Consider the following 16364-nt stretch of genomic DNA (forward strand, 5'->3'; position numbering starts at 1 on the left):
TCATCTGCTTTATTCACTAGAGCCCTTGCATTGAAGTATTGACCACTCATCACCGAACAACTTCTTGGTTAACTACTTTCCAGCTTTGTTTCCTTGACCTTCCATTCTCATTAAGTCTTCTATTTCCAGCTTCGTTTCTCTTCCTTCTGAATCTACACTCGGGGTCCCAACCCCCTGCCAAGCTAATTTAAACTCTTCCCAACAGGACAAGCGAATGTCCCTGCCAGGATATTAGTCCCAGCCCCTTTGAGGTGCAAGCCATCTGGCTTCTACAGGTCCTAACACCCCAAAAATGTCCCAGGAATCGAAAGTTTCCTTTCTGCACCATATACTGCCCTCCAATTTTTGTACTCACTAGCATGTGGCACCAGGACTAATCTGGACATTATCACCTTTGAGGCTCTACTTTTCAATTTCTTTCCTAGCTCCCTGAAATCTACCTGTAGGACTTCATCCCTCTTTCCACCGATGTCATGGATACTGATATGGACCATGACTGTTTATCCTTCCCCCTCCAAAATGTTCTTTACTTCACGTACTGTGTTAATTTCATTGCTAATTTCACAATGTGTTTATTTCACTATTAATATCGCTTTATGTCAATTTCACTCTATGTTGCTTTTTCACCATATTTTTTTATGTTAACTCCACTGTTAATTTCGTGTGCTAAGTTAATTTTACTGTTGCGTTAATTTAATGGTATGTTGCGTTTATTTCAACTGTTAATTTCATTGTATGTTAATTTTATAACGTGTTGCGTTAATTTCACTGTTAATTCCACCATGTGTCGTGTTAATTGGACTGTTAATTCCATCGTGTGCTGTTAATATTACAGTGTGTTGTGTTATTTTGATCGTGTGTTAATTTCACTGCTCCTTTCGCCATGTGCCGTGTTAATTTCTGCGTGCAGTTGCTGAGTGTGGTGTTTCGCTTTGCAAGTTGCAGACTCCAGTCAGTGTCAGTTTTTGTTTGATGTCAGTCATGTTTTGTCATTTTTTTTTATTCCCCCTGTGAGCGGGGTGAGCCGAGCTGAGCCCCGCCCCGACATGCGCTGTGCCGGCAGCTGGCAGTCCTTGGAGCCGCCTCCCTCGCCCGGTGAGTGGGGGAAAGAAGCCGCAGAGCTTGGCATCGCCATCCTCCTCCTGCTGAGTGTGTGGACAGTGCGCGCAGAGCCGTTCCGAGCCGAGCCCTCAGTCCGAGCCCCCAGGACATCACAGTGATGAAGGATCGAACCCAGGAGCTGCGGGTTGTGAGTATCCACAATTTGAGGAGGGGGGGAATGGATGGATGGATGGATGTGTGTGTGTGTGTGTGTGTGTGTCTGCTGGAGGGGCAATCGCCCGGTCGGCTAACGGGCTGGGGAGGTACCGTTGGCTTGCAGAGCTGCTGCAGTCCAGGGGAAAGCATTCGGGTTATTTTATTTATTTATTTTTTGCCTCTACATGTTGGTTGCAAAACGTGCCCTGGCGTCAGTGCGGAGATGTGAGAGACAGGGTTGGGGGGGGTGGGGGACAGGACAGCTTCCGAACTTCACCCGCATCCCTGCGGATCAGAGGCTGAGACCGAGCTTCCCCCCGGGGAACCTGTGAACCGGGCTTCAAGTGTGTGGAAACGGTGGCCACAGCTTCACTGGCGGGGCTGGGGGGGTCCCTGGGTGCTGGGTTTGGGGAGGGTGTCCAGTCCCTGGGGTGGATGGCAGGGCTGCAGGTGAAGGGATGTGCAGGTTTGATTGATCTTTCGAGCTCCTCAACCAAGTCATGGGATGAATACTGAGCAGTTTCCCTCTCTCCCTTCCCATTCTCACAGCCTGGAACCTGCTTGTTGGCGCTGCAATTTGACCAGATCTTCTTCCAGCTCAACGATCCCCCAAATTCAGACCCTGAAATCGGCCATTCCACCTTCAGTGGTTACAGTGGGCTGGCCCCGTGGGTTTGGAAAGGCTAACCCCAGACACGATTCTCATTCAGAAGAATGAAGCCCCATCTCCGGGACACATGTACCCACACACCTTTCACTTGGTAATGCTGTCAGTCAGCCTCTGTGACCTGTTAAATCAATTTTATTCTAAGTTTCCCTCTCCCCGCCCTCCAAGCCAGCCCTGTGGTGCCTGGTGCCTTTCTCTTGCTATATCCCCCTTTTTACTTCTGCCTGTCTGTCTCTTTCTTGTTTCGTTTTCGCTTCCCTCTCCCCCTTTTTTAAATTCCCCTGTTTGTACCCCTCTCTGTTTCTCTGGCATCTTTTCCCTCTCTTGCTCATGCTGTAATCCGTGATGATGGCTGGAATGTTTGTGTGTGTGTGTGTGTTTGTGTTGGGGGTGGTGGGGGGGGGAGGGGGGTGTGTGTGGAGATGGGGTATTTGAAGATGCTCAGGCAGTGGGCTGATTGAATAAATAGAAAGTGGAGGTGGTGTTCTGAAAAAAAGAATCTGCTTCACTCACATGGAACAGAGCTTCGCATTGGAGCAGCCCTCTGATCAGGAACAACCACTAACCGTGTGGCCTGTACGGTTTCCTCAAAGTTATCCAAAGTAAATTGAGCATCGACGTGGTGTTACTGAGGAAAGGGGCTCAGTAAGATTGGATGAAGTTACTGTCAGTCAGTGCCAGAAGAGATTAGGAGGGTCTTGTGGACAGGCCTCCTGTTCTCTGCTTGAATGGATCAATTGGCGATGGCCTCCAGCTTTGGCAGGCATGGAGAAGAACAGGAGCAGTCATGTGACAGTGAACCGCAGCTTCAGTTCTGGTTCACCACAGTGTCCTGCACAGGTGACTTCAGGAGCCTCTGCAGAAAGCAGTGAACTACAGCACAAGGGCATCCTGGGGCTGTTTGAGGCAATGAGAGTTAGTCATGGGTACAGTTGGCATCAGTTGATGGTGCCAGTTGGCTCAGTGGTTGCCCATTATGACTGTCTCTGTGAGGAAAGCACTTCAGAGTAGGAACGCAGGTAAATACAAAAGGAAAAGTTGAAATTTCATACCCCCTTGAGACTTACCAAACTGTGGATTCTCACTTAAATAAAATTTTGTCACTTGGAATATATTGTCTAGTCTGTCATTCTTTTATTTTGCAAATATGGAACTGTCAGAAGTAGATCAACTCAAACACACTCAGTTCTCAGGCAAAACTAAACAGGTAAAGGAACTAGCAAGTCACTGATTATGAATCTGTCCAAAGAAAAATTATACCGGATGATTACGGAGCAAATTAAAGTTCTGGGAAATGAGTTGTCTTGTACCTGTCTCCTTTGCAGCAGTGACTCATCAGCTGCTGATGGCTCCAATTGACCTCCTGTTCTTTCTTGCCATTGGCAATAATGTGCAGCATACTGTTTGGTTTTGCAAACCATGTTAGGACATATTATGGTCCCCATTAACAAATGCAAACATGTAAACTGGAAGCGCAAAGCACATAAGCATGCGTGGAGAGAGAAGCAGAGTTAATGTTTCCAGTCAGTGACCTTTTCATTAGAACAGTTCTCATGAAAGGTCATCGACCTGAAATGTTAACTCTGTTTCACACTGTACGAATGCTGCTTGGCCTGCTGAGTGTTTCTATGTTTCTGTTTCAACTTCAGATTTCCAGCAACTGCGGCATTTTGCTTTCGCAAACATGCAACCCAAATTCTCACTTAATTGTGAGGCTCTTGCATTTTTGTGTCCATTGCTGCATCTGTTCTTTGATGGGGTACAAGGTTCTGTGGTGGTGTCATCAGCCATGGTTGATTGTATCTTTGAGGACTCAGCATCCAGCCTTCCCTCTCTTTAATGTGCAATGTGCTGTTTGATACTTTAATTCTGATGCAATCATGTGTACTCTGCAGGATGTATAATCCACATTCAATAATGTGCATCATTTTCTGCTCATGGCATGCACAGCTAGTATGTTGTTGAAATACTGTCCCTTTCTATTTAGGGCTGCCCTCTAGTTGTTACTGGGAACATAACTGATTACTTGTACACAGTTAATATGCCTTTAAAGAAACCAGCAGTCTAGTAAAACTAGCTACATCTACTGAAGGGAGTATGGGCGGGTGAGTGATGAAACAGACTTTAGTTACTGACTGAATGAAGATTAGAATGGCATCATGACTGATTTCTGTGGTTCAGGGTCATCAGCATTCCTTGTATTATAACAATTGGAGTCAGGTTGACCTTCAGTGCTGCTGGTAACATAGTGTGAATGGTCCACTGTCCTGGTGTGTCATGGAGCAAATGTAACATATTATTTGCAGTCTTCAGTGCTGATCCTGTGCCTCCTCTTGCATTGCTTCTTCATGAGAATTGGGGTGGTTTGTACAGAAACATTAGGAACTAGAGTATATTCTTTTCCTCAAACTGGTGTAAAGCCTTCAGGTATAGAACCTGACCTAGTATGTGTTTCTCTTAGGTAATTTCTCACCCCTCCTGGTATAGAACATCATGAACATACATACAGATTAGGAGCAGGAGTAGGCCACTTTGCCCTTCGAGCCTGCTCCGCCATTCAATAAAATCGGGGCTGATCTGATTTCAACCTCAACTCCACATTCCCGCCTACCCCCATAACATTTCACCCCCTTGTTTATGAAGGATCTATTTAGCTCTGCCTTAAAAATATTCCAGAACGCTGCTTCCACCGCCTTTTGAGGAAGAGAGTTCCAAAGACTCACCACCCTCAGGAGAAAAATTTTTTCCTCATCTCTGTCCTAAATGGGAAACCCTTTATTTCTAAACAGTGGCCCCTAGTTCTAGATTCTCCCACAGGGGGAAACATCCTCTCCACATCCGCCCTGTCAAGACCCCTCAGGATCTTATTTGTTTCAAACAAGTCGCCTCTTACTCTTCTAAACTCCAGTGGATACGAATCTAGCCTGTTCAACCTTTCCACATAAGACAACCCATTCCAGGTATTAGTGTAGTAAACCTTCTCCAAATTGCTTCCAACGCATTTACAAAACTGTACACAATACTCCAGATGTGGTCTCACCAATGCCCTATATAACTGAAGCATAACCTCCCTACTTTTGTACAAAGTTCCCCTCGCAATCAATGATAACATCCTATTAGCTTTCCTAATTAATTACTGTACCTGTATATGAGCCTGCTGTGATTCATGCACTAGGACACCCAGATCCCTCTGCACCTCAACTCTACAATCTCTCACCATTTAAATAATACGCTTTTTTATTAATTCTGCCAAAATGGACAATTTCACACTTTTCCACATTATACTCCATTTGCCAGGTCTTTGCTCACTCGCTTAACCTATCTATATCCCTTTGTAGCCTCTGTGTCCTCTTCACATCTTATTATCCTACCTATCTTTGTGTCATCGGCAAATTTAGCAGCTATACCTTTGGTTTGTAGATTCCCCAACCCTGCCCTACACCATGAGCTTTTACTTTGCATAAAGACCTTTGATGTGGCACCTTATCTGGAAATAGTACTAGCGAGGCAGTAAGTGTATCTCCTCTCCTAGTTGGCCTAAGGGCATTAACAGTCAAACCTGGAGTGTATGCCTGGAGTCACACACCTTCTGGAAATCTAAGAACAGTACATCCACTGGTTCCCCTTATCCACAGCATATGTTATTTCTTCAAAGAACTCCAATAAATTGGTTAAACATGTGGTCCCTTTCACAAAACCATGTTGACTCTGCCTGATTACCCCAAATTTTTCCAAGTGCCTTGTGTCTTTAGTAATAGCTTCTAACATTTTCCCGATGACAGATATTAAACTAACAGGCCTGTTGCTTCATGCTTTGTCTCCCTCCCCTTTTGAATAAAGGAGTTACATTCCCTATTTTTCAATCTAATGGAACTTTCCCCGAATCTAGGGAATTTTGGAAAATTAATTATCTCATATTAGTATCAACTATCTCACTTGTCACTTTTTTGAAGACCCTAGGATGAAGTACATCATGACCCAGGGACTTGTCAGCCCACAACTCCAACAATTTGCTTAGCACCACATCCCTGGTGATTTTAATTTTCCCTGAGTTCCTCCCTTCCTTCCATTTCCTGATTTACAGCTATTTCTGGGACATTACTTGTATCCTCGATAGTGAAGGCCGATGGAAAACACCTGGTCAATTCATCTGCCATCTCCTTATTTTCCAATACTAATTCCCCAGACTCTCTTTCTATATGACCAATAAGCTCACTTTGTTAACTCTTTTCTTTTAAAAAATATATAGAAACTCTATTTGTCTTTATATTTCTAGCTAGCTTTCTCTCATAGACTTCCTTCCCTTTCAATCTTTTGGTCATTGTAGATGCATTTCCTAATGTTTAGTTATGCATAGGCCATCATTCATATATAGCTCTTGGCAACTACCCCCTTTCCCAGTGTATAACCCCAACCTGTAGCAATGTATTTCCCTCCATGCACATAGCCTAACCAGTTTATTACCCCCACCTATCCCTTTGCTATACAGGTATAACCCCCACCTCTAATGTTAACCGCAGTAGTGACAATCTCAGTCAAAGGAGATGGTGTGACCATGTTTGGTACTGGAAAACTCTGCTGCAGTACATACCTACCCTGTTTACCAGGGTGACTGCTTTTGAAAGAGTTTAAAAATTAACCACACTTGTCACAGTAGTGGCCCAAAGTTGGATCCCCAGGCAGCTGCCAATCTCTTTTCCTTGTCCACTGCTACCAGAGCCCTAACCTACAAATGTAGTGCAATTAATGTCCAGCATCAAACACATGCAGTGAAAAAGGAAACAATGCAAACAGAATTGTTCCAGTATCATCTGACCTATACAGTTACAGTAATGATATAATACTGGAGCAGCAGCCCATAGGCTGTAGAATCAAACCCACGTGGTTAAACTAAATGGTAATTTGTGTTCTAGCACCAGAAAATAATCCATGAAAGCAACTGGTTCACTAATATTCTTCTGAGAAGCAAAATTGCTCTCCTACCAGATCTAGTCTGCATATGACTCCATGCATACACACCAGGCTTGACTGTTAATGCCCTTAGGGCAACCAGGGGAGGAGGTACAGTTACTGCCTTGCTAGTACTATCCTTTAGAAAGCCTCTGAATAATCAGTGTCAGAGTGGCAGCGATTATTACAATGTTCATTGTGTAACACCAGTGACAAAAGAGCTTAAATGTATTACATCAGGGCTCTGTTCTCTTTATTCAGTGGGAAGCATGTCAACAATCATTTAAAAACCATTGGCAGCAAAAAACAAACATGAAGTAATTGGTTCTACAGACTGTAAATGCTGCTGGTTGGGATGCTGCCAGTCCCTTGTGATGTGTGAAGCAGGTGTTGCAGTTACTATTGGGTAGTTTATGTAACGTGGTTTATTGTTTAGCTTTCCAAATGTGTTTTCTTCATGAAAATTGTCTTAAGGGTGAGCACATTGATGGTGATGGTAAAACTGGAATGTAATTGTTTAAATCTGGAGTCACTTTCTGGAGAGCACAACTGTTGAACAAAATGAAGGTAAAGCTGGAATTGAGAGACTTTGGGCTATTCTGAATTGCTATACCCAGACAATGATCTGAACCTGTGTATTGTGTCTTACCAACTTGGGGTTAGAAGGACACAAGCAATAGGAGCAGGAGTAGGCCATTCAGCCCTTCAGGCCTGCTCCCCCAGTCAATACAATCATGGCTGATATTCTACCTCAACTCTATCTTCCTGAACTCTACCTTCCTGTACTATCACCATACCTCTTAATTTCTGTAGTATTCAAAAATCTATCGAACTCTGTCTTAATATACTGAGCAATCAAGCACCCACAGATCTCTGAGGTTGGAGAATTCCAAACCCGTTGAGTGAAGAAATTTCTCTTTATTTCAATCCCAAATGACTAACCCCTTATTCTAAGGCTGTGACCCCTAGTTCTAGACTCCCTAGCCAGGGGAAACATCCTATCAGCATCTAACCGCCAAGCCCTTTATAAATTTTCCTTTTGAAACAAATAACTTCACATTTCCCCACATTTTATTCCATCTGCCATGTTTTTGCCCACTCACTCAAGCTATCTCTATTCCTTTCCAACCTCTTTGTGTCCTCCTCACAGATTACTTTTCCATGTAGGTTTGTGTTGTCAGCAAACCTATGTATGTTACACTTGATCCCCTCATTTAAGTCATTGACATAGTTTGCAAATAACTGAAGCCCAAGCACTGATCTTGCAGCAACTTGTAGTTATAACCTGCCAACCAAAAAATAACCCATTTGTTCTCTGCTTTCTATCCATTATCCAATCTTCAATCCATGCAAATGTATTACCCTCAACCCCATGAGTCCTAACTTTGTGTAATAACCTCTTATGTGCCACAAATTTACATCTCACTTACTATGGTTCCACTTTATCCACCCTGCTGGTTACATCTCAAAAAAAGCTCTTAATAGATTTGTAAAATACGATTTCCCTTTTTGTAAATCTTTGATTCTGCCTAGTCATATTATGATTTTCCAAGTGTCCTGTTACCACATAACTAATGATGCATTCTAGCATCTTCTCTAAAACTAATGTAAAAGGGAATGAAATTCAGGAGTTAGCATTTTGTGGACACACATTACACAGTGAGCACATTCTCCCCTTTATTCAGTGATTCTTGTTAACAAAATTCTATCTAATGAAATGGTATTGTGAATCTGTAGCTCAGCAACACCCCTGCTGTGAATGGGGAGGGAGACGATGGAATTTTCTCACTGATTATAGAATGTGCCACCAGACAAAGGAACTGAATGTGCCCAATCCCTGCCTACTTCACTTACCACAGATAATGAAGATCTGTACAGTTACAGCAGATAAGCGCTCAAAGCACCCCGTGATTCTCTGAGATTTAACTCCAAGATTGCTGGGTTTTTATTTTAACTGATGTTTCAATTTCAATTTCTAATTAGCAATGGCTGAAGTAAGTATTTTTAAATTTGTTCATGGGATGTGGGAGTTGCTGGCTAGGCCAGCATTTATTGCCCATCCTTAATGGCCCTTGAGAAGGTGGTAGTGAGCTGCCTTCTTGAACTGCTGCAGTCCATGTGGTGTGGGTACACCCATAGTGCTGTTAGGGAGTTCCAGGATTTTGGCCTGTCAACAGTGAAGGAACAGTGATATATTTCCAAGTCAGGATGGTGTGTGGTTTGGAATGGAACTTGTTGTCATCCCCTCCCCTTGTCCTTGTAGGTGGCAGAGGTCGTAGGTTTGGAAAATACTGTTGAAGGAGTCTTGGCGAGTTGCTGCAGCGCATCTTGTAGATGGAACACCATATTGCCACTGTGTGTCGGCATTGGAAGGGGTGAATATTTAAGGTGGTGGATGGGATGCAAATCAAGCAGATTGCTTAGTTATGGATAGTATCAAGCCTTTTGAGTGTTGTGGGAGCTGCACTCATCCAGGGCAAGTGGGAAGTATTCCATCACACTTCTGACCTGTGCCTTGTAGATGGTTTGGGGAGTCAGGAGGTGAGTTACTCACCAGAGATTTCCCAGCCTCTAACCTGCTCTTGTAGTCACAGTATTTATATGGCTGGTCCCGTTCAGTTTCTTGCCAGTAGCCACCCCCAGGATGTTGATAGTGGCTAAGAAACAGACTGAAGGAAGGATGTTAGCTGATGTCAATGTTTGATATGTGACAATGATAGGGAGTTACTCGGCCAGCTCTTTGAACAGTGCAGACAGGTCTTTTTGTCATTCCTTTAATTGCTATAGAGGTGAATTGCTGGGCATTTCTGCTGTTCGTAATCTTTACTGAGATGCCATGCATTATTTCCAGATGAGCAACATTTGGTCATGTGCTATATTTCAACTGTACCATTATCCAAAGTTGAAATGCCAGCCCACTGGGGGAGTTTAAACCCACCAGACTCTGCCCACGTATCCTGGGGAAAGCAGTGGTCGAGTGTTTTTTAAAAAGAAAACAGTCCTAAAATGGCACTAACCAATTGAAGAATTAAAGCCATTGTTCTAGGCACATTTGAGCCCATAAGAGTATAATTGCGCCAGCTATTCTGTATTCTTCACTGTCTGATTTCTTGATGTTGCCTCCAAGCTGCTGCTGCAGTTCTTAAATAGTTAACGGAGACTTTCCAGTATTAAGCTGTGCTCCTAATCCAAGGCTGCCATTGGACATCATTCACCTTTTAGTTGAATAGCAAAGACCCGTAGCTTGATGTTAACTCTTCAAAGACTGAGTTGAATTCAATGAGTTTAGAAATCCGCTGTTGTTTATTTCATTGTATTATAATCAGGAGAAAATGTATAGATGAGCAGTCAGTGTTTCAAGGAGTGAATTGACCTGAGAAGGAAGGGAGAGGCAGTAAACGTTGTTTTGCACCAGGAAATGTTCCAGTGTGTTTATTTGAAATAAGAAGTCAAAATGTCATCCGTGATTACCGATATGATGAGTTTCTGATCCCAATCCCAATCATGCCACCATCTCAAAAAGAGCCCACAACTCCAAAGATTAGCAGGAAATACTTCTTCAACATCTTGTTGTCAGAATAACATTGACATAGGATGAAGAACAGAGTCCCCGTCCACTCTTCTAAAGAATAATTCAAAGGATAGCGGTATTTATTCCTGCGTACACTTTTAACTATACTAGCTCAATCCATATGGAGAAGTGTTCTAATGCCATAAGGTTCCTCTTCCCTTGCATTAATGAGGAGTGCATGGCATTGTCAAGATTTTTGTTGGAATTTAGAAAATCTTTCTCTTTAGTGTGCTAACGATGAACAGCTTCCTGCCCAACAGTAGAATCCCCACTCCTAGTGATGGTAAACCTGGCATCTATTCAACCACTTGCGCATGTGGAACAGCTGCTTTGGTGAGACTGCTTTCTGCAGTGGCACGATTTTGAAAAAATAAAATTTCAGCTCATCAGCTCATGTTGCTCCCACAGTTGAGAAAGATGATGAACCAAATTTCAACGCAGCCAAATTGACCATTGCTGCTCAATCTGCCACCCATTGTCTAGTTTCTTCTATTACTTCACCATCCCTATTCAACTGCTTTACACACTACAACTTTGCCTGATCCCCTATATTCGCATCCTGACTAATCTCTTTCGCCCATCGTCAACCTATCTATTTTCGAGCCTCTATCCGTCTCTTCCTGTGCGCAATCTTGGCTATCTGGAGGCTGTAGGATTTCACTGTTACCCTTTCTCCATGCCCCCTGGGGAGGGCCAAGCTATGTACAGTGTTGACTGCAGGTGTGCACCACTGTGATAGGACAGTGGTTTTCAAATTATTTTGGTTGAAGAACCCCTTTACAAATCATTTAGAAATCACAGACCCCTCCCCCATTTAAATTATACAATATAATACTCATAACACAAAAGTGCTTCATGCAAATTGTATTTTAATGTTGCTTTGAAGAAAACAGGTGAGATGGGTGTGCCTGCTTCTCACTGAAGGGTTTGTCTAGCTTTGTGCAGTCCCCTCTAGGTGAGCCAGTCAACCAGCCCGCTCTGCACTGCAAATGTGGTAATCACACTCCACACCTGCCCCCAGCCTTGCATTTCATGTTATTGTGTGGACCCCCTGGAAAGTGTCTATGGACCCCAGGCTATGAGTCATTGTGATAATGCATTGAAATGGAAATTGCTTTTTAGTTTATTAGAACAGCAATTGACATGTGTATTGGCTGAGGGTAATCTGACTGAGCTGCTATTCAGGGAATCTGACGTTAATACATCACCCTGCCAGCACATTTTAGCAAATTAGCTGCAGCATTTCAGAACAATCTCTTGCGAGGCAGTATCTTATTGTTGCTGTGATCAGTCAGTTCAGTTGGAGACTTGTTCATTGTCTGCACCCTGCTCTGGATCTCTTTATCGCCCCTATCATAGCACAGTACTGGGTAAATACGAAATCAGGGTCTATCACTTAATCCTGATTTAACTCACTAAGCCTCTTGCTTTCTATTAGCTGTAATCACCAGTGTGATTTTTTTCCCCACATCCACAGGGATGGAAAAAGCAAAGACCTCAAAATAAGCAGCTCCACTTCCCCCCCAGAACGAACACCCCACCCCCAACTACTCCCCTCCCCCGCCCCTCCCTAGCCCAGGCTAGGTATGGTATTGATTAAACACATCGTAAAGCTGCCCCTGTCCCATCAAGCAATCACAGGTCAGGTACAGCACAGATTAGCTGTGAAGGAAAACGCTCTTTAGGCAGCCCCAAAACACAGCATAATTCTAGCCTCAGAAAATCCCATTCAGTGTATCATTGTGTTAGTTCAGTATCCTACATGCCACTCTGAATGAGATTGCCAAATTAATCCCAACTGGTGCCAAACATTGAGTACTTTTGTCCTGTGAACTGGTTGTTTCCCACATTGCACACAGCTGATTGTATCAATCTTTCCAACTGAGCCCAACCTTACAATGTAGCTTGGATTTAAAACAACAATTTCATAGAATCATAGAATGATACAGAACGAAATGAGACCATTCAGCCCATCATATCTATGACAGTTCTTTGAACGAGCTATCCAATTAATCCCTCTACCCTGCTCTTTCCCCATAGCCCTTAGATTTTGCCCCTTCAAATATTTGTCAAGTTTCATTTCAAAAGTTGTTATTGAATTTGCTTCCACCACAACCATCCTTTCCGACAGTGCATTCATAATCATCATAACTCAATGTTTCTCTGGTCTCTCCACATGACTGAAATCTTTCATCACTGCTACCATTCTAATAAATCTTTTCTACACCAGTTTTAAAACCTTGACATCTTTCCTAAAGTGTATTGCCCAGAATTGGTCTCAATACTCCAGCTGAGACCTATCCAGTGTTTCATAAGGGTTTAACATACCTTGCTTTCTTCTGTATTCCATGTCTATTTATAAACCCAAGAATCCTGTATGCTTTTTTAACAGCCTTCTCAACTTGGCCTGCTCAAAGACTTCTGTATATACACCCACAGGTCTCTCCGTTCCTGCACTCTCTTCAAAATTGTATCATTTCGTTTATATTGCTTCTCCTCATTCTTCCTTCCAAAATCACCCACTTCACACTTCTCTGTGTTAAATTTCTTGTGCTATGCGTGTGCCTATTTCACTGATCTGTTTATGTCCTCCTGAAGCCTGTTACTGTTTGCCACACAGTTCAGTACATTGTCAAGTTTTGTGTCATCTGCAAACTTTGGAATTATGTTCTCTCTGCCCAAGTCTAGCTCATCAATATACGTAAAAAACAGCAGTGTTCCCAAAACTAACCCCGGGGAACTTCATTGTATACCTCCTTACAGGCTGAAAAATACAACCGCTCACTGCTACTGTCTGCTTTTTGTTGAATTTTGCTGCCAAGTTTATAATGTGGTACTTTATCAAACTCCTTTTGAAATTCCATACACACAAACTCAACCACACTTACCTCAACAACCCTCTCCGTTGTTTCATCAAAGAGCTCAACCAAGTTTGTCAAACATGATTTGCCATGAACAATCTATGCAGGCTTTCATTTATTAATGCATATCTTTGATTTATTAACCCATATATTTCCAAGTGGCAATTAATTTGTCCAGCATTATTGGCTCTAAAATTTTCCCCACCATCGACATAAAGCTGACTAGCTTGTAGTTGCCGGGTTTATCCCTTTTCCCTTTTATAAACAGGTGTATAACATTTTGCAATCCTCCAGTCCTCTCAGAACACTCCCATATCTAAGGATAATTGGAAGATTTGGGCGAGAGCCTGTGCAATTTCCACTCTTCCCTGAACAATTTAGGATGCATCCCATCTAGACTGAGTGACTTTGCTGCTTCAAGCGCTGCCATCCTTTTAAGTACCTCTTTATTTTTATCATATTCAGGTTCTCTGCTGCCTCATTTTACTGTGACATTGGCAGCATCCTCTTTCGTGAAGACAGATGCAAAGTACTCATCTATTACCTCAGACATGCCCTCTGCTTCCACCAGAAGATCTTGGTTTCGGTCCCGAATCAGCCCCATCCTTCCATTGATTACCCTTTTATTATTATGTTTATAAAAAAACTTTTGCGGTCCCTTTTATGTTGCCTGCTAATCTATTCTCATGTGTCCTCTTTGCCCGTGTTAGTTCCTTTTTCTCTCCTCCACCCCATACATTTTGAATTCAGCTTGGCTCTCCACTGAATTATAAACCTTACTATTTATCATGAGGCCCCTATTCCTGTTTCACTGTATCCTCTATATCAGCAGTCATCCAGGAAGCTCTAGTGGATGCCCTTCCTTTCCCTCTGGGGAATATGTGCAGTCTGTACCTGAATTACAGCAACTCCTCTTTGAAAGCCTTATGTTGCTCAATTATTGTTTCACTATCTAGATTTGCCTTCATAGGGCACCTTTAACATAGAAAAATGTCCTGAGGCACTTCAGAGGCATGAGGAAAAATGAACACTTGGCCAAATATTAGGAGGGCGATCAAAGTCTCAGTCAAAAAATGACTTTTAGCACCCTGCGAGTAATTCCAGAGGAATAGGACCTAGGTTGGTGAATGGTGGGGGAATGGCAGTGGCTGGAGTTGTATGAATGGTTTATGGGGGGAGAGTGAGATAAGGCTGGAAGAGGTTACAGAGATGGGGTTTGCTGAAGCCATGGAAGTAATTAAACACAAAGATGAGAGTTTTACATTTGAGGTGTTTGGGTACAGAAATTCCATGTGAGTTAGTGGCAAAAAGGATGATGGCAGATTGGGATTTAGTGTGGGATAGGATACGGACAACAGAGCTTTGGATGACCTGAAGATTATAGAGGATGGAGGTGACAGGCTGGGCAGGAAGGTTTTGAAGTAATTGGGCCTGATATTTACTGGGATGGGGAGTGGAAGAGCTTTAGCAGCTGGGACGTTGGAGGTCCTGCCAATCTAAAACCTGCTGGTTTAATTTTTTTGATTTGGTTTCCCAGTCAGCAGCCAGATAGATTTAGATAAAAGACTGCGGATGCTGGAAATCTGAAACAAAAACAGAAAATGTTAGAAAATCTCAGCCGGTCTAACAGCAGCTGTGGAGAGAAAAAAAAAGAGTCATACGGACTCGAAACGTTAACTGTGTTTTTTTCTCTCCGCAGATGCTGTTAGACCTGCTGAGTTTTTCCGACATATTTTGTTTTTGTTTCAGCTAGATTTAGAGTTGGGTTGGCTGCTGGACAGGAAGGCCTGCAGCATCAAGCCTTGTGGAGGAGGGAGGGAGGGAGATCCATGATTAGATCAAGGGGCCTGAAAGGACAGTAGGCAAGTGGGGGTTATCATGATTTAGATCAGGCAAGTCAAGAGTAGATCTGAGGCATGGAAAAGACATTAGTTTTGGATGGAGAAGCCATTGGGAGGGGGGGAATGGGGATGAGGTGGGGATAGTGATCCAATTGCAAGGAGGGAAGCAGGTGAGTGTGAGAGGCTATGGGTGGGTTGAGTACTCCTGCTTTCCCTGGCCCACAAGCAGTGCTGCAAAGGCACTTATGTGATGGATCTAGATCTTCTCGCCTTCCTTCTGCTGCCAGGTTTCACAATTCGGAAACACTTAAAGTAAACCTCTAGTTAAATTTGAGCCTCACAACCTCATTAAAATAATTTAATGATGGACCCCCCTCTGAAGAGCAGGTTAGTTGCCTACATCCCAACCCACCTTGGGGAAAACCAGATGCAGGCACATTGGAGGCAGATTAAGGTTGGGTTTCCAATTTTTAACCTTCTCCTTTCCCTCCTGTCCTGGACGCTTAAAATTACCCCCATTGAATATGGAGGTGACAAAAGGATGATTTGAAGGTTTAAGTGACAAATGAATTAAGGCGCTGCAGAGGCCAGCCATGTTAGAGCTAGAATTTTGGCATTCTGTGATGGAGAGGATTCTGGAGTCAGAAATTGAGCTCGGGCTAACTGTCGCGTTCAGCCTTTAACACTGATGTTTGCAAGGCCACACAGCTGCATGTATATTAGAGGGATCCAGGCAGTGGTAATATGGGTCTGAGTTCCAGGTTATCCTTACTGACAAGGTATCAAATGTTTGGTCTGTTATGAAAACATAAAATTCACAATGTCCCAAAGCTCCAACCTGAGAAGCTGTTTCCATCCTTGTTTACTGGCGCAGGGAGAAGGGCCCAAGTGCTCCACACATCTTTGTCCCTTTCTTGGGGAGCTACGTGTTTGTGTAGTCTGAAAAAATAAAACAAAAAGCAACTCTGAACTTGTGAACGATATAACTGCCACCCACCTACCCAGGTTTCTACTCTCTGAATCTTCTTTGTTTGCTCTCATGCTCTCCCCTTTCCCCCCCCCTCTCTCTTTTCTCGATTTCTAAACCGCACCCCACTCCGCCAATCCCTGCAATCCGTGTGTTGTCAGTGCTTCTCCTGCTCTTTACGACAGACCCTTTCTGCCCCTGGTTCTTCACTTGCCCCTCTTACTCTCATATCTCCAGACTGCTCCTATTG

The 16364-nt window shown here is 43.3% G+C and overlaps 1 protein-coding gene across 3 annotated transcripts in view; it reads left to right on the forward strand.

Annotated features, from left to right (window-relative positions):
• Window positions 1-464: 464 nt before the first annotated feature.
• Window positions 465-16364, forward strand: part of LOC144684591 (syntaxin-1A) — a 260323-nt gene continuing 244423 nt past the window's right edge. For 2 of the 3 annotated variants that reach the window (XM_078548571.1, XM_078548572.1), the window contains exon 1: window positions 1032-1249. In XM_078548571.1, coding sequence (XP_078404697.1) covers window positions 1220-1249 — 30 coding nt within the window. In that variant the 5' untranslated portion in view covers window positions 1032-1219. Of the gene's footprint in view, window positions 1250-16364 lie in introns of all 3 variants that reach the window. The other variant, XM_078548570.1, reaches the window with a different exon arrangement.

This window comes from Cetorhinus maximus, chromosome 9 (assembly GCF_964194155.1).
Source record: "Cetorhinus maximus chromosome 9, sCetMax3.hap1.1, whole genome shotgun sequence".
Classification (NCBI taxonomy): Eukaryota; Metazoa; Chordata; class Chondrichthyes; order Lamniformes; family Cetorhinidae; genus Cetorhinus; species Cetorhinus maximus.